Here is a 19941-nt window from a genome sequence, read left to right as displayed (position 1 = left end):
CCGCTCCGCCCTCCCCTCACACACTCGCGCACACGACGGGAGGCGCTGAGGGGCGCCCCGCGGGAGGGCCGGGTCAGCCCGGCGGGCAGGGCGGGGAGCGGGGCGCCCCCCTTCTCCTTCCTTCCCCCCCCGCCTCCAATCCGGCTGGATCCTGTTGCGGCGCCGCTGGCGCTGCTGGGATGGGGGGGGGCGGCTTCCCTGCGCGGCGCGGCTGGCGGGCGGGCGGCCGCAGCGGCTCGCCGTGAGGCACCCGGCGCGCAGCGGGGAAGGGAACGAGGGAGGGAGGGAGCGGGCGCCGCAGGGCCGCGGCTGGAGCCATGCCGAAGAGAAAGGTGAAGCCATGGGGGGGGGGGGAGAAAGGGGCCGGGGAGGGGGCAGCGGGGCCGCTGGGGAGGGGGCAGCGGGGCGCGGAGGGGTGGCTAAGGGAGGAGCGGAGCGACCCCGCCCGTTCCCCTCAACAGCACCCAATGGCGGCGTCTGGAAGGTTCTGCTCCGAAGGCAGCGGCGGGAAGGGGCGGGGGGGGGGGGGGGATGTAAGGGGGGCGAGAGGGGGTGTAAGGGGGGCGGTGTCTCGTGGCGCTGCGCCCCGCCCCCGCGCCCCTGACGCGCGGTGTTTGTGTTGGCAGGTGAGCGCGGCGGGAGGGGAGGCCGCTGAGGAGGTAAGTCATTGGGGGGGGGGTAAGGGGGGTGGTCCCGGTGCCGGCCCTGACGCCGCCGGGCTTTGTCCTTCTCTCCCTGTAGCCGAAGAGGCGATCGGCGCGGCTGTCTGCTGTGAGTAGGGGTGCGAGGTGGGAGGCGGCCCCTGACGGGGCTAGGGGAGGGCTGACGGCTTCTCGCGGCCGGGCCCTGACTCGTTGTGTCTCCTCAGAAACCCGCTCCTGCCAAAGCGGAGCCGAAACCCAAAAAGCTGGCGGCAAAGGTGAGAGAGCGAGGAAGAGGGGAGGGAGGGGAGGTGGCGGTTCGGTTGACCGTGCAGGCGCCTGGGGACCTCCCGCCTCGCAGCATGGGTGCCCGGTGTCTGAACGTTTTTATTCATCTTCTCCCGTTCCCTGTGGGAGTGCTCCTTTCGCTAAAGGATAGGTTTGGCATGCTTGTACTGGGACCTGCAGGTGTACTAGAGAGTTTTGTTCCACCCTGCCTGGTTAGGCCCTTGTAAAGCACTCAAAATAATTGCAAAGTAATCAAAAGTATTGCGAAGAAACACAGGCGCTGCTTTGTTGGTTGTTAGGTGATATTTTGGTGCTGATCGTGACAGCTGTGCACAGAATTGGATTTTGTTGCTGCCTAACAGAAGGGGATAGAATATGCTTTCAAATTAAAGCGGTGTCTTACAGCAGGAAAACATTATTTGAAGTACTTACACAGGCTGTTGAAAAAGATCCACGCTTCTATTCATGTAGTCAAGCTTTGTGTCTGTGTGTGTGTGTTGTGGTTTAGTATAATCATGAAATTTTAAGTATAGCCTGAGCAGTTCAATAGTTGAGGTGTAAAATCTTATTCTCAAAGAAATAAAGAGGCTCTGTATCTATTGGCATGTTGGTGTATGCATTTTTGTGTGTTCGTTTGTGATTATAAGGGGGTTTGGTTTAACTTTGTTGTCAAATGTATGGCTTATAGTGTTTCAGAGACACTAGTACAGAATTCTGCTTTTTGGGCCTTCTGATGTCTTCCCTTCTATAGTCCTCAACTGATCAGTACTACACCTTCATTCCAATGGGTTGAATATTGGTGTACCCCCATTCTCTGAGTTTACAGCCTAAAGGTTTCTGAAAGCTTTCAGTTTTTCAGTTCCTTTTTTCAAGTGTTTTTCTCAGCAGTGCATCTAATTGCTGATGCCACTAGTTGGAGACTGCTATTTTGAAAATTGAAACACAGAGGTCTGCGTGTTGTGAGATTGTTATCTGGTTTTGTAATACTGAGTCTGAGCATTTATTACTTCTACTGAGGTGTTTTTTTTTCTTCAGTGTATTTTAATTCGTCTCTGTGCTCTGGGGGATTTTAAAATTAATAAATCATTTTCTAAAAACAGTACAAAAGCATTTCTGAAGTTCTGTGGACACTGACAGTGTAGTTAGTGGATAGAAGATGCTGCAGTGTTTTTTGTTTTTTACATCGTGCCCTCTGTATATGTGCATATCTTACTGCATGTTTGTGTCCAGCAGTGTAAAACATTTAAAACTTTTGCTCAGTAGTTAAAATCATTTGGCAAGATTGTATGATGAAGACAATATTTTGCGTATGCATTCGTATAGAATAGGAAATGTATTTAAACGGCTAGTAAAAAGCTGTGTAAAGTAGCCCAGTAGCCTGATGCTTTTTTGTTGTTTTCGCTCCAAGTGTTCCTCACAAAGTATGGAATACATGTGACCCAGTGGTCTCTAATCAGAACTGCGTGTTTCTACAGTACATGGAATGAACAAAAGTGAAAACTCTTTTTCTCAGAGTGAATTTTAGGTCAGAGACAATAAATTAGGCCATAAGTTGAAGAACATCCTTCCATTGAGTGCATGCAGTATTTTTAATGAGATTAGATGCACCTTAAGGGAGATCAGTGTAGTAGTCTTCAGCTTAGAAGTATAAATAAATGCATTACATTCTCTTGTCACTTACTCAAATTGAGCCTGCCCAGAAAAAGTGTTAGTTTGTCATTTACGGAAGACTTTTGTTAGCGTCATTAAATTGTGACGCTAATGTTTGACAGGTGGTGTTAAAAACAGTGCTCCTATGTCAATCTTCATTGACATAAATATTTTGAGGATCAGCTGGGGGACAGGCAAACTTTGTAGCATTTGGTTGCTGTAAGGAGTATCTGGGAGGATATGTTACAGGTTTATACAAAAATAGCTCTGAGCAAATACTTTTCTCCAGTCTGTTTAACAACAGTGACGCCAGGTAGAGAGGATGTGATACACAAAGTGGAAGGACTTCACTGCTGGTTTGGTTTTTTTAGTTCTGCCGCAAGAACTTAGAGCACATACAACAAATTGTTCTGCCTTGCTGCTAGAATCAAGTACTACCACTTTTCTTTCTGATAGGCTTTTTCGGATGGGTTTGTACCACTCTGGGCAGTGCTTTTATTTACTGTACAATGTGGTGGTTTTAGATTCTGTGAGCCTAACATTGTCATAATGTCTGCTGTTCAGGGTCGAGGGATGGAAGAGAACAGGAGAGGTTTATTTTGTCCTGATTTGATTCTCTCATTGTACTGACTACACGAAATAGGGATTGTCTGTATGTAGTTTGGAAGAGGCTTTTTTGGCAATTCAACTATGTATTAGCTCACTGGTTGTTGGTAGCAGCTCTTGCTGTTTGGCAAGTCCATCTTGTTTTTGTTTAATTGTTTTCAAAGTTTACCTTGTAGGTTATATGAACTTACTGAAAATTGATTTAATTGTAGGATAAGTCTGAGGACAAGAAAGCTCAGTCAAAGGGGAAAAAGGGGCCTAAAGGAAAACAGACTGAAGAGACAAACCAAGAACAGACAAAGGACAACTTGCCTGCAGAAAATGGGGAAACGAAAAGTGAGGAGGTAAAGTTGTCTGTATTCTTTATTCTAAAACAGCTGGATAACTTACTGTACTAGTTACCTAAACATCTGTCAGAAACACATGCAGTTCTTTTACTAGATTCTATTTCTGTGCAAAGAAAGATAAAGGTTATCAAAACACTAGTAGATAAGCCAGGTAAATTCTAGTTGCCCCAAAAAGAGTTGCAGTGATGTGGTAAGTCCTTGAAATTATGGAAAAAGGTGAGAATTTTACTAAAGTAATGTCCTTCACCAAGAAGCTGTTTTGCCAGCCAGAAGAAGGGAAAGGCTGATGCAGGGATGGTAGAGAAAGTTGCAAGAAGTACTCATAGTTGTTGAGGAACGTGCCAAGTTAGTCTTGATTGTAATACCTTGCTAAAATGGCTGTGGTTCTCTGTTTGGAGTTAGTGATCATTTAACTTAAAACATCCTTCACGCTACTCCTTTTCTGGAAGATGGGCATCACTTGTTTTTAAATTCAGGATGAGATTTGTAGGGAGCAGCAGTGCCTCCTATGGCAGCTGTTAACAATTGGATAAAGCAGGTTTTCATGTAGGCTTAGAATTACTCTGAGGTTTCTGCAGTGTTGACTGCCTTGCTTGCTTCAGTTAGTTGAGTTTTTGGATTTGGTTTAAATTTAAATGTGATTTATTCTTCCTGTCTGGTTTGTGTATTAAATTTTCTTTTTTTCAGTGTGCACATGTATTTTCAAGTAGGGGAAAAGTGTATTTGTTTCTTAGGTAGATGGTGGGGTTTTGTGGGCAAGGAAGGTACAGGATGATATTTGAGCATGCAGGACAACTTACTTGGGGTAATGTTTTTTCATTTGCAAGCTTATGGTGTGATGTTCATAAAAAAGTGCTCTAAGTAGCAATTCATTGGTAGGCTGGAGTTTGTATATGGCTCTCGTTGTCTATCACCATTGCATAATTCAGGCCTTCAATTTGTGCACGTGGCATGTCAGTAATAACAAATCGAAATTTGGTGATGTTACTCATCTGTTTAATACTCTGGTGTAAAGATGACATAAACCTAAGAAATGAATGATGATTTTTGGGGCACATCTTCATGTTTGTCTTATGTTGGTCACCCCAGTCAAAATCACTGAACTAATATAATACCCAAGCCTAGACAAGGCAGTCTGTCCTGTTTGACATTAGATACTACTGTTATCAACCAATACAATCAGTGAAGCTGTTGTTAATTCACAGTCTCCTGGACAGACAGTGAATTCTTATGGTAAAAAGAGCGTGATGCCCATGGGGAAAAATGGCTACTGTCCTTCATCCTTCCAAAGCCTTCCCCCAGGTGGCACTGAAGACAGCTGGTGTTAGGGTTCCTGCTTCGGTTGTAGTGTGATTAAATATCTTCTGTTGGTGCTGCAAAGCTTTGGAATAGTTAAATTAAGCATAGTTTTTATGTTGATAATAATGTTACATTCCTTTTTTTAAAGTATGCTGCAAAAGCAGTGAGTTTTCCAATCCAAATGGGGTTACAGTTGTAATCAATTAAGTTTGTATGAACTTGTTCTGAAGTACAATATATAGAAGCTTGACTTAAAAATGATGTAGCTCTGCTATATTCAGTGTATTTTTACAAAGTGATGTTTAGTTCAGTGCAGTACTGAGTCCCTAAATCTTGCTTGCCTCAAAATGTACTAAGATTTGAAAATGTTCAGTGCTGCACTTGGGTGCATAAAATGCATCTGTTTTTTCTAAGCACAATTTTATACAAGGATTTTAACTTAAACAATTCTTTCTTTCATAAAGGCAGTAATTATTGAAATAGACTTGGTTTAAAAAAAAAATCCTTTTCAGCACATATTGAGTAGTAACAATATCAACATTCTGAAATCCATACTGATGCATCTGAGGAGATAAAAGGCCTTTCAAGAAAGCTTGGTTTTAGTAGGTTGTTGTCCAAGAGAAGTAAGCAGATCATGGCACCGATTAATTAAGACTACAAAGCATGTGTGTAGAAACAAGGCATGGTTGTTCTGTATGTCAAGTTAACTCAATTGCACGTTAAAAATGCTATGAACTAAAAGACTTCATTGCTTAGAAATTTTTCGCGTTAAAGTGTTTTGTTTTCTCCCTTGCAGACCCAAGCATCTGATGCAGCTGTAGAGAAAGAAGCTAAGTCTGACTAACATCTGGTACCAAGTCTTCGATTGGTGGTCCTTATACTTTTCTTCTTGTACAATTCAGAGGAATATTTTTATCAACTATTTTGTAAATGCAAGTTTTTTAGTAGCTGTAGAAAACACATTTTTAAAAAGGAGAGAATCCCAACCCATTTTTTTACATATTTAGATAAGTGTAAATGCTTTTTTTTAAGTGGTAAAATCATGTACTGGTTGTCTGTTTTCTATGAAACCAGAAATTACTGGAATGTTCCATAAAGGAGGGGGCTTCTTGAAGTCTTGATGAGGCTTCACGTTCCATAGATTGAGGGACAATTTTTTTATCCTATTGAATGAAGCATAACACAGGTTGGACTTCAGAGTTCGTAACGATATGTTGAGGATGTCTTAACATGGTAGTTATTTATCTATGGTTGTACCATCAGTAGAATTGCTTACCTAATAAACTGCTCCCTAGTGTTGGATTTCTTGCTGAGTGATGTATATCTGTGACAAAGTTATTTTTGGTAGGTACAGCTTGATTTTTCTCAACAACTTTGTAATTGTGGTGTGAAAGATTGGAAATTTTTACTTTAAATGCTGAATAGGTAAAAGTTTCTGATTGGTAGACTTAATGGCAGCTGGTACTTCACATCCTATTTTAAAGGACAGCTTGTCTACAACGATCAGATGAAAAATATTTGAAATAGGCTTAGAAAAAAACCTATAGTTTTTAGATTAAAAAACCCTATGTGAATAAAAACAATTGTAAAATTGTTTGTAGTGTCTGTGATCACCAAACAAAAGCCAAATAAATCTTGATTAAGAAAGGATGTTTCTGTAGCTCCTGCATTGACTATGAGAACTCACAGTATAAGTGGTGTAGTCATTGAACACGTTGTGTTTCTGTTGGAAAACAATGAATAAATAAATACCTTCCTGGTTTTGATTCCTAACTGTATTCTTAACGTTGGTAAAACCCATACTTTTCCAAGAGATGGATGGTAACGCAGGCAGTGAGCAGCAAATAGAAAACCGTAGTTGCAGTCTTGAGTGGACTTAGAGATGGAAAGTTGATAGTGTAGTGGTGCTGCTTTTGCTTTTAAAAAAAAACAGCATCGGATCTTCTTGTCTGGCATCTAAGAGATGGCACGTGCACTTGTGTGGAAACAGTGCTCTGAGGAAGATGTGTAAAAGCAATCCTCTTGAGTGTTACCTGTTGTATTGGAACTTCTTTTGGAATGCATTGGAACTGCATTGGAATTTCCCCAATCAACTTTTGGGGAAAGTTGACTTGTGACTTTAAGACACCCAATGTTTTTTTAATTTCCCTGTTGTTCATGAGAGAAATGAAGCTAGGCTGTGAACTTCCCTGGCTAGCTAGCTGGGGTCAAGCAGTGGAACCCGTAGATGAAAAGCAGGGAAACAGTGCGGGCAGGAGCAGCAAGGGAAGAGCAAGAAGACTGTTCTCATGCTGATGATCTGTTTAGGTAAGCTAACCATGCTGTGAGCAGCTGTGCCTGCTATATAGGGTTGCAAGCTGAGGAGCATGGTTTCAAACAAAAGTAAAATGTAACCATGCTGAGAGCTCATTCATGCAGTACAAAACTGTCCTGATTCTCACTCACTGTATTAAAAAACGTATATATTAACAGCCTTTCATCAGAAGGGGACATATAAAGTATATGTTACTTTATCTTAAAAAATGAAACCTATGACTGGGAGAACCTATGACAGTATCACTTTAGCTCCCCCAGAGTGCAACTGTTCCCCCCCCCACCACCACCACTTAATTTTTGCTGTATTGCAGCTGTGCGTAGTAGTAGAGCTTTATCCTATCAGCGTGATGCCAGTCAGCTGTCAACCTTCTCCTGGGAAGAGTCAAGATCAAAAAGTAACATGTTTTTGTCTTTGTTTCTTCTTTTTTTCACTTTGATGTTTATGCTCTTAACACCTGCAAGTACAGTATCTGAGTCCTCTTCATTTTTGGTGCTGTCTTCAACTTCTAATAGTTATAAAAAGATACCCAAGTTTCACCTCTGACTTATTTTCTCAAAGAATACTTTCATCTGAGTAATTTCTCACATGCTTTCATGTAATAAAGCATTTTACCCTTTTTACTTCTTACCTATTTATGAAAAGATTAGTTTTTCCTCGCCTTATACAGAGGATGTCTTCCAACACTGGACCACAAAGTGCTGCTGGTCCAATCCTGACACAGGTGTGTTTCTAGCAGAACACACCTGGCTTTGACTTCAAATCCTGTGGTATTTTAAAAGGCTTGAACTAAGTTTATGCCACTCTTTCTACAACACCTCCCATGCCTTCCATTATCTTATTTGTTAGTTTAATTTAGTAGTAGGGTGCAATGGCTGCTTATGTGGCCTATTCACTTTCTTTGTGTTTTTACCAAGTCAAAAACAGTTAAATGACTAATAAACTTGCAAGTGAGTATCCTGAAATAACCTCTTTTACCTTCTTATTGAATGCCTACTTCTCATGTGGTTTGAGTCTCTAATGTCGAGATCCTGCTGACTTCCAACATGTCTCTAACGTATATTAATCATAATTGTTCCCTAATATTTACTCTTGGGGACAAAGTTATTTCTCATTTTATTGTGGAAGTGAAAGGACTCAGCTGTCAGGTAAATCGGGCAGCCTGCCTTTCACAGGACAGAAATTCTCACTGAAAGAAGGAAAGGAACGAGAGTAGTTGTGTCAGGAACACAGAAACCCTACATCTGTTCGGAGCAGCACAAGCTCAGGCCTGAAAGGCTTCTCTTAGCTTTACCTGCAAAGGGAGCTGCTGGTGGGGCAGACTTGGGAGAAGAGGGGGAGAAAAATGATAGCTCTCAAAGCACTGTTAGTCATCATAAGCAGTCCACTTAAGCTGAAAGAAATTTCAAGCTAGGCAGTCACACCCCATGAAAAGTAAGGTGATATAAGCAGTAGCTACTATGGCCCTTCTCCACATGGTTTGAAATGTCAGCATGTTACAGCAAAACCCAACGCTTCAGCTACTGGGAGAGTGAGGAGTTGTGTGTGTTGGCACGAGATCTCAGTCCTGCGTGTGGAGAATTGGACTGGGAGGTACGTAAATAGGTCTGACAACACTTTCCAGGGCTGTACTTTGGAAGTAGCATTCCTTCCTGTTGTGACAGCAGGTACGTTTGCTCTGTGTGACTGAAGAATGGAGTGACGGTTAATGAAGATCTGCACGTAACACGCCACTTCAACATCTAGAGAGCAAACCCAGTTTCCACGAGGTTATTTGATCTCCAGAACGTGCTCCCCGCGGCAGCGCCCTGCCGCCGTTCCTCCTCCAGCGCCAAGCACCCCTCAGCCCTGCGGTGCGGGCGGCCCTCAGGGGACGAGGGGCTGACGGGCCGCCGGCTGCCGGCCGCGCGAGCGCAGCGCCCCAACGGCCGTAACGGCCCCGGCGCGCGCCGTGGCCCCTCCCGCTCCTGACAGAACGGCCCCGCCCGCCGAGCCGCAGCGCAAAGCCGCGGCCGTGATCCTTCCGCGCCCGGCCCTCTCGTTCCCCCCCGCCGCGCCGTCCCGCTCTCCCCTCCCGCTCCGCCGCCGTACGTCTCACCGCGGCGACGCGCTCCGTCCCCGCCGACCCCCTTCCTTCCCGGCCAACCACCCTCACCGGGAGCGGGGACTACTTTTCCCCTCCGCCCGGCGCAGGCGGCGGCGGGGCGGTGGCGGCGGGTGGCGCAGGCGGCGATGGCGGCGCTGAGGCTGCGCTAGGCGCGGGGGGGGGAGCGCGAGCGAGGGGGGCGGGGGAGAGCAGAGGAGGGGGGAGGGGGCGCTGACAGGGCTCTGCTGAGCCGGGCCCGGCCCGCGCCTGCCGCCGCCTGAGCCCGGCCGCCCGCAGGAGGGAGGGAGGGAAGGAAGGAAGCGAAGAGAGCCATGGCCGAGCCCTCGCCTTCCTCCAGCTCCGGCGGCGCGTCCGTGCCGCTCATTGAATCAGGTAACGCCGGCGGGGCGCGGCGGGAGCCGGCGCCGCTCCCTGCCGCCATCTTCCCGCTGCCGCCGCCGCCGCTCAGCCTCACCCCCCCCACCCCCCCCACCCCGTGTCTCTCTCTCTGTCCCCGTCTCTCCCGCAGAGCTCTACTTCCTCATAGCTCGGTTCCTGACCACCGGGCCCTGCAGGAGAGCGCTGGAGGTGAGTACCGGGGCGCCGCTCGCTCACCTGGGCGCACACGCTCGCTCGGAGCCCTCGGCCGTTCGGTGGCTGCTGCGGAGAGGATTGCAGGGGAGGTGTGAGCGGCCGGTACCCCCATCCCCCGGCCCCTCGGCGGCCGCCTGACAAGCCCCAGCCCCCGGCCTCCCGTCCCCGCTGATGCCTTGTTTTTTCTTTTTTTTTTTTTCTCCTCTTCTGTTTCCCGTGTCTCCGCAGGTGCTGGTGCAGGAGCTGGAGCAGCACCAGGTCTGTGTGGAATCCCCGCCGGTCTCACCCCTCTCGCTGTAGTAGAAAGCTTCTTAAGTCACTCAAGTTTCTTCCGCTCCCACGTCCCAACTTTTTACCCCTCTCCACACACATTGTTGTGGATGTGATCTCTTCCCTCCTTCCCCTCTAGCTTACTTATCTTTTTCCTTCTCTGTTTAGTTACTTCCTAAACGGTTGGATTGGGAAGGAAATGAGCATTACAGAAGTTACGAAGAATTGGTGAGACTTTTTTTTCTTTAAAAAGCCCTTTTAATTATGATGGTAACGCTGATGTTAAGACGTTTTAACCTTTAAAGCTAGGCCCAAAGCTTTAACTTGCAGATTCATTCCTGTTCTGTTAAGGCACTGGAGTCCCTGTTGGGAAAGGCGTTTGATGTCTTTACATTAGACTAACAAAAACACAAGTGGTGGTTTAAATTGAGGATATTGTTTACATAGCAGAGGTGGAGCTTGGTGTTGTGCATTGGTACATGCCGCTGCCTACAGACGGGCAGGAGCCAATCTGGAGCACGGTTTCATTTCAGAGTTTCGCGAGCAAGTTTGTCAAGCACGTTTTGATTTGACGGTATTTATTTTCTGCTTGGCTTCCTTCATCAGTCCCCTTCAACAGATTAGGAAATGAAATCGCTGTTCAGAAATCAAGGCTTGGCAGTTGTGGTTCCTACGAGTGTGCGCTCTTTCTCTGGCCACTCACTGGTCATAGCTTTGTTTCTAAACATTACAAAGATACGAGTGACCTCTCAATGGCGTGTACTTGAATGCCTTCTGCCGCCGATATTGTTTGCACCAAATGTTTTCTTCCATCCCGTTTCAGAATGGAAAGCTGCTTTTATCTTGGCGTTTTGTTTTACTGCTTCTTAAACTGCAGAATGTATTTGGCAGTTTGAACCTTGTGAAGTGATGGCCTGGTGGTGCCTGGCCGCTGTAGTTCTGTGCTGGTTTATTGTTCTTGGTCGTGTTTTCTTTAGACAAATGTTTATTCACCCCCCACCCCCACCCAGGTTAATGGACTTCTCCCTTACCTGTCAGCTTGTGTACTGTTACAGTTAGATCCCCTCCTTGTCCCTCGGGTGTACTTCTTGAACACTTCCGGGTAGTGCTTGTATAGAGAAAGAATGATATTTTGTTTATAACGTTTTCTTAATTATTTAACTGCTGCTTAAAATGATAAACTGGATTCCATTTCTTTTAGTTGTCAGTGTGGTCAGTTGAGCAGATGAGGTCTTAAATTAATGCTTTAAGTCACTAAAAGGCCAAGTCTTGCTAAACAGGAATACTTTCAAGCTCTGACTTGAATTTAGCAGACATGAAAGTAGCATTGAGTTTAAAAGGGCTTTGTCTGTTTTTTGTTTGGTTGTTTGTTTTTTGACCCCGGTTCTTCTGGGACTTCAGGAGTTTTCTGTGTTCATGCATATAAAGTTCTCAAATGAATTCTTTAATGTGTGCCACTTCTACCTCTTTTCCACATACAATTTACAAGAAGTACGTATGCAGGATAGTTGTATTTCAGAATACTCAAAATTCATCTTCTGAAGCTTTTAGATTCTGCTTTTGAGGGGCTTTGGGAACCTTTTGTCCTGCCTGTCTCACTCTGAATTTGCATTGACTGCAGATAGATAACAATCAAGTGGTACGATTATTTCTTTTCCTTTTTGTTCATCATGGAACTGGAGCAAGAGTTTAAAATAACCATCTTTCCAAAATCTGAGTAAAGCTACTTTTAAAAAGATGCTAGGTTTGGTAAGCATGCTTCTGTAAGTGATTCCTGATGATGGCGTGCAAGCAGAACGGTTTATAATACTTGACATAGATTATGCTGAGCATTCTGTCCTGAATATCTTGGCTGGTACTACTCTGTGCCAGTTGAAGAGGCAAAATTTAGAAAGAAATGACGAAAAAGTGCATTTTTGTAGTCTTACCAACTAAATTTGTTCTCATAATCAACCGTAACCATTTGTTGAGCTGATTTACTTCAGTATGTTTGGCTGTGTAGTAATGTTAACTGTTTCACTGGTGTTACCAGCCACTCCCCAAAGAATACTTCTGATAATCCCGCAAACTTTGTACATTATCTTGGATTTTTATTCTTAAAGCACGTTGGGTTGTGGCTTAAATCATATTGCTCTCAATACTCTGTTTATGTTTGGGCAACTTTTCGTTGAGCAGATCTTACTTGGCAGCGCACAGTATTTTTTTTCCTGCCCTTCTGATTGTGGGATCAGCCTTATCAAGACGTTTCTCATTTATGTTCAGTCACGAGGCTGAGGGAGTAGCATCATGAGCTAGTCCTGCCTGTGTTTTCAACAACATGGGCAAGAGGCCGCATGTCGATGTTGTTGTGGCCCTTTGCCTCTCTTCAATGTCAGGGAATTGCCTCGCTGCTGGAGCAGCAGCACGGCTTCTGGCTCTGGCTGGTTCTTGTGTGGCCCGATCACAGAGTACAGTGACCATGGGTATGTTTGTACCTGCTGATTCAGACCTGCCGCTAGTTTAAATTTATCATCCTCTTGGTTTGGTTTACTCAAGTCTGTAGAAACTCTGTGCATTTAACTTCTGCATTACTGTGATTGACTTCATCGCTAGTTTAGGAGTTCTTCTGACTGACCTCCGGGGCAGGTGGGGGAACCCCAAACCACACATCTGTTCTTGACTGAGGCATCTGAGTGTATGTGGGGAAGTATCTTTTTAGACTGCTAGTTGTAAATAACATGGGATCTCCCCGACTCGACAGGTGATTGTTTTGATCCACTTGGTTTAAGGAAGCATGTCAGTCTTATATTGTGTAGTACTGGTTCTTCAAGGAAACTATACTGTACTCAAACCTACTAGACTGCACTTTACTGAACAAGTACTGTGTGCTGAAGTACTAGTTGCATGAATTCTCATGCTTGATTACAACAAAATTTTCCACGATGCAGAGTTACGAGTGCCTGATTTTTATTAATAAAAAAATAATTGGGTGAGTTAGGCAAAGACAACCTTTGTAGGGTACCACAGAAATGGACACCATATGCATGAATATTGCGGCCTTTCCATAGTAAAATACTGATGTGCAGTAGGTAATTTTGCTGAAGGTGTTTTTACTACAGCTCTCCCATTCCTGAAGAGCACTTGCTTAGCTCAGTAGATGAGAGTTTTACAGAATTGCTTTTTTGTAATCTGATTTTGGGTATATTAAACATTGTTTAAATATTTATGTGAATATTGATACTTTTAGATTAATCTGTTCTGGATGTACCATATACATGTTTAAAACTTTAATTTCTGTCAGGTGCTATCCAACAAACATGTGGCTCCAGACCATTTATTACAAATTTGCAAGCGTATTGGCCCGATACTGGATAAAGAGATACCACCCAGCATTTCGAGAGTGAATTCCTTGCTTGGTGCAGGGAGACAGTCCTTGTTACGTACAGCAAAAGGTATGGTTTGTTTATTATTTGAAATGGGTATGGTACATTTTCATAAGTATCTGGTAAAGATTTTTGGATTATTTAAAGGCAGTGAGCTTTCACCAAAGCGGCCCACGCTACTCCTGCATTGTGCTTAAGGAACCAAAACAGCAGTGATTTATGTCTTAATAGAGTAACTACATGCTGATTGTTGTGAAAAGGAAGTTTTAACTTGTATCGGGACAGTTACTGTTACTCTGAGGGCTGAATGTTGCCAGTTTTCAGTGTTAGCGCAATATAGTGAACCATCAGGGGACAGGTGCTACTTCTCTCCCCTCCCCCAGCATTCTGAGTAGTGCACTGGCCCCTGTGGTTTTTGATTGTGGTTGCTGTTGTACTGTGTTCAGTGCAAATCTGAGGCAGTAAAACCAGTTTTCTGAAAGTTTTCTTGGTTAATGCAAATGGCATCAAAATTAGTACATGCAAATTCTGTACGTATGCAGAAAGAAAGTCCATGTCCATAATTTAAAGGAATGGTTGGCAATACAAAAGCATGTGGTTTATTTGATATTTACAGAATAGATTTTGGCTTAAAATTTCCCTCTTTGAACATTTTGGGAGAGAGGGGCGTGTTCATGTGTTTGTAGAAAGTTTTGTTGGGTAGCTAGATACTACGTTGTGGGACTGGTTTACTGGATGCAGTATTTTTCCAGTTATCTGTCCTAACTGCTTTAAAGGACGTACACTGATGCGGTGACTGTTTTATCCTTAGAGTTGGGATTGCAGTTATTTCAACATGAGTCAGTCAAAATGACTTTGTGGTAAAGTTAAGAATCACAGAATTGCAAGATTGGAAGGGAGCTCTTGAGATCATCTAGTCTGATAATTTTGTATTAATAAACGTGCTGTATATTTTGCTTGTTTTTTTGTCTTAAATACTTTGTTCTGAAAATGAGTATGAAAATTTCAGATGAAAAGTTAGTTTTGTGCTATGTGACTTGCAGCGGCATCACCATTCAGAAGTAGTTCTAAGCTTGTTCCCTGCCCCCCCCCCTTCCCTTTCGTTATTATATCAATTTTTCTCTCCCTTTCTCTGGTGCTGTACTGTTCATCAAAAGTTTGGGGGCTTTCAGTCTTCTGATTTTTTTTTTTAAGTTATTTCAATACTACGTATAAGACCATCTACAGGTGTATTCACTACCATGTTTTGAAGCCACAGTTGAACAGCATTTTTAACATGTGCTTGTGACAAACTTCCACTTGATTTTAAAGACTGCAGGAACACTGTTTGGAAGGGCTCTGCATTTGCTGCTCTTCATAGAGGAAGACCTCCTGAAATTCCTGTAAACTATGGCACACCACCAAATCTCGGTAAGCCTTGTTCAACACCCATCTCTGTTGATATGCGCTTATGAGGTGTATCTTGATACAGGTCTTGCTATGACACTGAAAATTGCACCTCAGCTGGATCTGGAGGCTTATCTGGAGAACTTTGTATGCCTTCAGTGGAGTTAGGTATGGGTACAAAGGCCTGCCCACAGCACTTGTGAGATAGTAGCCTCTAGGTGAGGTCTGTCTCTTTTAATAAAGCCTGTGTATTAAGTAGTTAAACCAACAAGTATGTATTTGTGAATCATTCACCTTTGGATGGAAGGGCTGTCGTACGATTTAACATATAGAAAGCCAAGGGAAAATAAAGATAACATTTAGAACTTCATATTTAGAGGCAAAAGTTTGGATTCAAGCAAGTTTAAAGTACTGTCTTGCTTATACAGATAAAAAAATTGGAAATTCAAAAAAGCAACAACCCTGACTTCATGAAATATGAAAGTCACTCTTAGTAAATCCTTAAGTAATGTATTAATGAAGGTAAATAATGATGTTTTAGAGTAGACTTGTTTTACACGTTAACATGTTAATTCTTTGATTTCTTTGTGTTCTAGTGGAAGTATATCGAGCAAAGCAATTAACTGGATATGCAAAGTTCAGTACTTCGTTTCCAGGAAGTATGTATCAGCACGTAAAGATGCACAGACGGATTCTTGGCCATCTTTCTGCTGTGTATTGTGTTGCATTCGATAGGACTGGACATAGAATATTTACTGTGAGTTGAAATAAATCCGAATCTGAAAATAATCATAGTTGGATGCTAGGAAAAGTACTTTGAAATGCAGGCTATGCTAAAACTTCTCGGGGTGGATATCAGTGCTGTTAAAGTAGAGCTGATGAGCTCCATCTCAGTGCTCAAGTGTGACAATTTGGTAAAGTAAAAGGTCAGAAGCATCTAAGAAATAGCTGTACTTCATGTCAGCACCTGACCAGATACTGATGCAGGAGCTTTCTTCGGTGAGGTAGTTGTGTGTTCAGCATTTTTCATGTTCTTCATAAAGTGGTAGAAGAGAAATTTGTTTTACAGTCCTTTTTTTGGTCCTTGCCATTACTGTAAGGAATCTCCTCAAATTTAGCCCAGACTTTTTGCTTTATATGGCATAGATCTGTAATCTTGAACCATAATTAAAATTTTATTTCTTAGTGTGACATTATTTTTGTCAGTTTAAGTAGTATACAGAATTTTAAACAGACTTGTAATTTTACCAAGCTCTGAAAAAGCACAGGTTCTTTAAAGAACACCTAAACACCCTGAATGTCTTTTAAACTCCTTGCTGAGCATAATAAATATTTCTTTCTAGGGTTCAGATGACTGTCTGGTAAAGATCTGGTCAACTCATAATGGCAGGTTATTTGCCACATTACGTGGACATTCAGCAGAGATTTCTGATATGGCTGTCAATTATGAGAACACTATGATTGCAGCTGGAAGCTGTGATAAAATGATCAGAGTGTGGTGTCTGAGGACTTGTGCACCAGTTGCTGTCCTCCACGGACACACAGGGTCCATTACCTCATTACAGGTATGTTTTGCATTAATGCTTACATTTTCTGATTGTTGGATACTTTGTGCAGTATTAGAGGTTGTATTGAACAAACAATGCTTGTTTTCTTAATGTGGAACAAAATGGATATTAAAAATGAACATTTGAAAATAAAGCTTCAGGCTTGTAAAATAAAACGGTGTATGCAACTTGGCCTAGTGCTAACTTTATTTCTTTTAGTAAGTACTGCAGATTCTCTAAGTAAAAATCAGTACTTGCATACAAATTAGCGAGTGGTAAATTTACAGAAGTGGAAGAGGAGTCCATAAGCAGAATTTAGTACTTTGTTTTGTTAATATTGAATGTGAAGTTTTTGGCTCTGACTGAATATACACCTTGGGTGTTCTGGGGTTTTGCTTAGTTATTTTCCTCCTGTCTTACTGTTCATTTGGCACTTCTACCCAGCACCAGCGTGCCAATGTACTGTGAGGACAGCCAGACCACTGGGTGACTAGAGAGGTTTTTAGAAAACTCTTGTGCATGGCTTAAATCTTAAAAAGTCCTCTTGGCCTTGAGGACTATACATGTAACCTAGTTATTTGTGCTTCAGCATGTAGAAACTCTTAAAATGTGGATAGGTTATAAGAAGCAGCTAGGTCGCGAGACTCAAAGATAAGTTTCGCTTGACAGCATGGTATGGAAGGTTTGAAGGTATTTAAATTGTAGAAAACGTGAAGTCATTTGGGGGAGGGGGCTGGGATTTTTGCACCTGACTTTAGAGTCAGGTGTGGTAGTAGGATTTAGGTTGGTGGGATGCCCTAAGATTAGCTAGCTATCATATTGGTAGGGAAATAACCACTTTTCTTGGTTGCTTACTTATATTGGGAAACACACTTACATGAAAGCCATACATGAATACAGCCATCTGTCCTTGTGTCGTTACTTCTTTGAGAGGAAAATTAGTGCCTCATGTTCAGTTTGTGGAGAAAAGTACTTTGTGGTTGCTGTTACTGGGTTAAGAAGTAGTTCACCAATTGTTCTATCTTACTTTTTCACGTCCTAATGCAAGGAACTGATGTTCTGTTTGCCGTGACAGTTGGCATGTGAATGGCAAATAAATTTCACTGCATATGTCTCTGTGGTTTTTACACGACTAAAATTATTTTGGTGTTACCGTGTATATTATTTCTGAACATTTAAATATTGATGCCAAAAATTAAAACCACAAGAGAAACCAACCTATTTAAAAATAGGTTCCTTGCTTCCGTGAAGTTCCTGAATAGTTAATGTAAAGACAGGAATCTATCCTCACTTAGAGACACTGAATAAAAGATGGTAGTGCTGAATCCCCCTGAAGTTAAACTTTATAATTTCATAGATGAACTACATTGATGTTGAAAGACATGTAAAGCCAGTTTGTTAAAATACTTTAAGAGAGTTGTTCCCAGGCAACCACCAAACATTCTACCTGTACTGTTTGAGTTGCTGGAACTGGAGTGACATTGGGTGACGTTCTGGGTGACACTGCGCCCTCCTGGTGTCAGTTCCTGGAGATGTGGTGTGCTGGTTTATGTGGGTGGCTGTTCTGGTCCAGTAGGTCATTCTTACAACTTCGGTGATTGGATATTTGTCTTACTGTCAAAACTATGTAATTTCAAAAGTGCAAAGATGTCTAGTGTAATATGTTAGAAAACAATAAGTTCTGAGGAGTGGCTGAGGGAACTGAGGCTGTTTCATCTGGAGGAGAGGAGGCTGAGGAGAGACCTCATTGCTCTCTGTAGCTATCTGAAAGGAGGCTGTAGCAGGGTGGGGGTCAGTCTCTTCTCCCAAGCAACAAGTGATAGGAGAAGAGGAAATGGCCTCAGATTGTGCCAGGGGAGGTTTAGATTGGAAACAAGGAGACATTTCTTCTCAGAAAGGGTTGTGAAGTATTGGAACAGGCTGCCCAGGGGAGTGGTGAAGCTACCATCCCTGGGGGTATTGAAGAGACATGTGGCGAAGAGGGACATCATTTTTTGGTGGGACTCAGTAGGTCAGGTTGATGGTTGGACTTGATCTTGAAGGCATTTTCCAACTTCAGTGATTCTATTATTTTATGTTGCATATTTAAATTTGAAAGCGTTTTGATACTTGTGCCAGTCCAAAGGTGGCCCTTTGGACTCAGTCTCGTTTAGGGCTTTGTAATTCCTTATTTATCAGGTAAACCAGCAGCTCATTATCCAGATTTGCTGTGTTTCTCAAGACGAACAGGCTTACATGGAAGGCTGAAGAGGGGTTACCTGCCAGCTTTTGCAGTTCAATTAAAAATATATACAACTTCACAGTTTTCTCAAAAAAAAAAAAAATGCTGCCTTCAAGAGCAATCTTAATATTTGCAGTTTCTGCTGTATTCATTGTTATTTTTTTCTTGGTTTCTCGCAAAGCACTTGTTTCTTTTATTGTAGTATGCTGTTTTTTTTCTTAATAGTTCTCAGTAAGGCTATAATTGAAATAGATTTATACGGCTGATTGCAGTGGTAGTAGTAATTGATGAACAATTTAATCAACTTGTTATGTAAAGTTTTCTGAAAGGGTGGCTTTGTGCACAGCAATAAAACTGTCTTAAGCGTGCATGAGGGCTTCCTATGAAGTCGTATGTGCTTGGTTACGCATACTCAGGCTATCTCATAACTTAGGCTGTGTTTAATTATAGTATTTAAAAAGAAAGCCTATCTAGTGAAATCTGCTTTCATTTTTTTCCAGTGCTCTGTCTGCTTGTTACTTCTCTGACAAAAATTTTTAGTGAGTGCTTGTGGTTAGTTAAAACTTCCAAAACAAAGCAGCGAGAGAATTGTTATATAATGCAATAATTGGAACATGCGACACAAACTTATTTTTAGAGTATAGGAGGTGTTACTTTTGAAACATTAAAAAATTGTCAGTTATCAACAACTGCTTTAGTTAAAACTTTATCTCAACAGTTTTAGTTAATAATAATACAATATTTCACATTAGCATTTTTTAAAGTTCCTGAAAAGTTCTAAAATATCTGGTTTTGTATGGTTCTGACTTCTGCTTTTTTCCCCCTTCAGTTTAGTCCAATGGTAAAAGGCTCCATGCGTTACATGGTCTCTACGGGTGCAGATGGAACTGTTTGCTTTTGGCAATGGGATACAGATTCCATGAAATTCAAGTATGTAACTGGGTTGCTGATGACATCCTCTTATGCCGTACTTCGATTAAAATAATTTGGGTGCTTTGGCAAATGTACTTTGGCTTAACTAGCTCAAAAATTTGTTTGTGTGATTAAAAAAAGTTGTGGGAATAATCTATGACATGATTACTTTAAAGCATGATCACTAATTATGTTCTTTACAAACTTGTTATTCTGTTGTCTGGGAAAATTAATTGAGTTTGCTGGATTTTCTGCTTAATGTTGTTCTTAGTAGCTGCTTTGTGAGATTATGGCCATGTCAACTGGAAGAGTATGCACATGACTGGCAGAACAGGAAACCAGTCTTTTAAATCACATTGTGCAGTATTGCAAAACTTGTATTTACTTCTGTAAAATGTTATGAATTTGCCTGGTGTTT

At 42.6% G+C, this 19941-nt stretch overlaps 2 protein-coding genes and 1 long non-coding RNA gene across 6 annotated transcripts in view; 2 read left to right on the top strand and 1 right to left on the bottom strand.

Moving 5' to 3' along the window:
* Window positions 1-33: 33 nt before the first annotated feature.
* HMGN1 (high mobility group nucleosome binding domain 1) lies at window positions 34-6597 on the top strand. The gene is made up of 6 exons (XM_080573811.1): window positions 34-332; window positions 627-659; window positions 742-771; window positions 869-919; window positions 3398-3529; window positions 5628-6597. Exons 1-6 carry the CDS (start codon window positions 318-320, stop codon window positions 5673-5675), a joined length of 309 nt encoding a protein of 102 aa, XP_080429937.1. The 5' UTR covers window positions 34-317; the 3' UTR covers window positions 5676-6597.
* Window positions 6162-9340, bottom strand: LOC308185545. The gene is made up of 2 exons (XR_013943452.1): window positions 9244-9340; window positions 6162-8831 (listed from the first exon to the last, which is right to left on the bottom strand). It is a non-coding gene; the product is annotated as an uncharacterized lncRNA (long non-coding RNA).
* A 90-nt stretch (window positions 9341-9430) lies between these two features.
* The window catches only part of BRWD1 (bromodomain and WD repeat domain containing 1), a 59372-nt gene continuing 48861 nt past the window's right edge, over window positions 9431-19941 (top strand). For 2 of the 4 annotated variants that reach the window (XR_013943423.1, XR_013943424.1), the window contains exons 1-9: window positions 9431-9624; window positions 9761-9819; window positions 10054-10083; window positions 10264-10323; window positions 13376-13526; window positions 14769-14867; window positions 15440-15600; window positions 16187-16408; window positions 19441-19541. Coding sequence is in view for 2 of the 4 variants with exons in the window: in XM_080573710.1 (XP_080429836.1) it covers window positions 9564-9624; window positions 9761-9819; window positions 10054-10083; window positions 10264-10323; window positions 13376-13526; window positions 14769-14867; window positions 15440-15600; window positions 16187-16408; window positions 19441-19541 (944 nt within the window). In the remaining 2 variants the exon portion in view is untranslated. The remainder of the gene's footprint in view (window positions 9625-9760; window positions 9820-10053; window positions 10084-10263; window positions 10324-13375; window positions 13527-14768; window positions 14868-15439; window positions 15601-16186; window positions 16409-19440; window positions 19542-19941) is intronic. The other 2 variants (XM_080573710.1, XM_080573709.1) reach the window with 1 other exon arrangement.

This window comes from Anser brachyrhynchus, assembly GCF_964034855.1.
Source record: "Anser brachyrhynchus genome assembly, chromosome: 1".
NCBI lineage: Eukaryota > Metazoa > Chordata > Aves > Anseriformes > Anatidae > Anser > Anser brachyrhynchus.
Note: the sequence above shows the minus strand (reverse complement) of the source record. Positions and strands in the feature narration are given on the sequence as shown.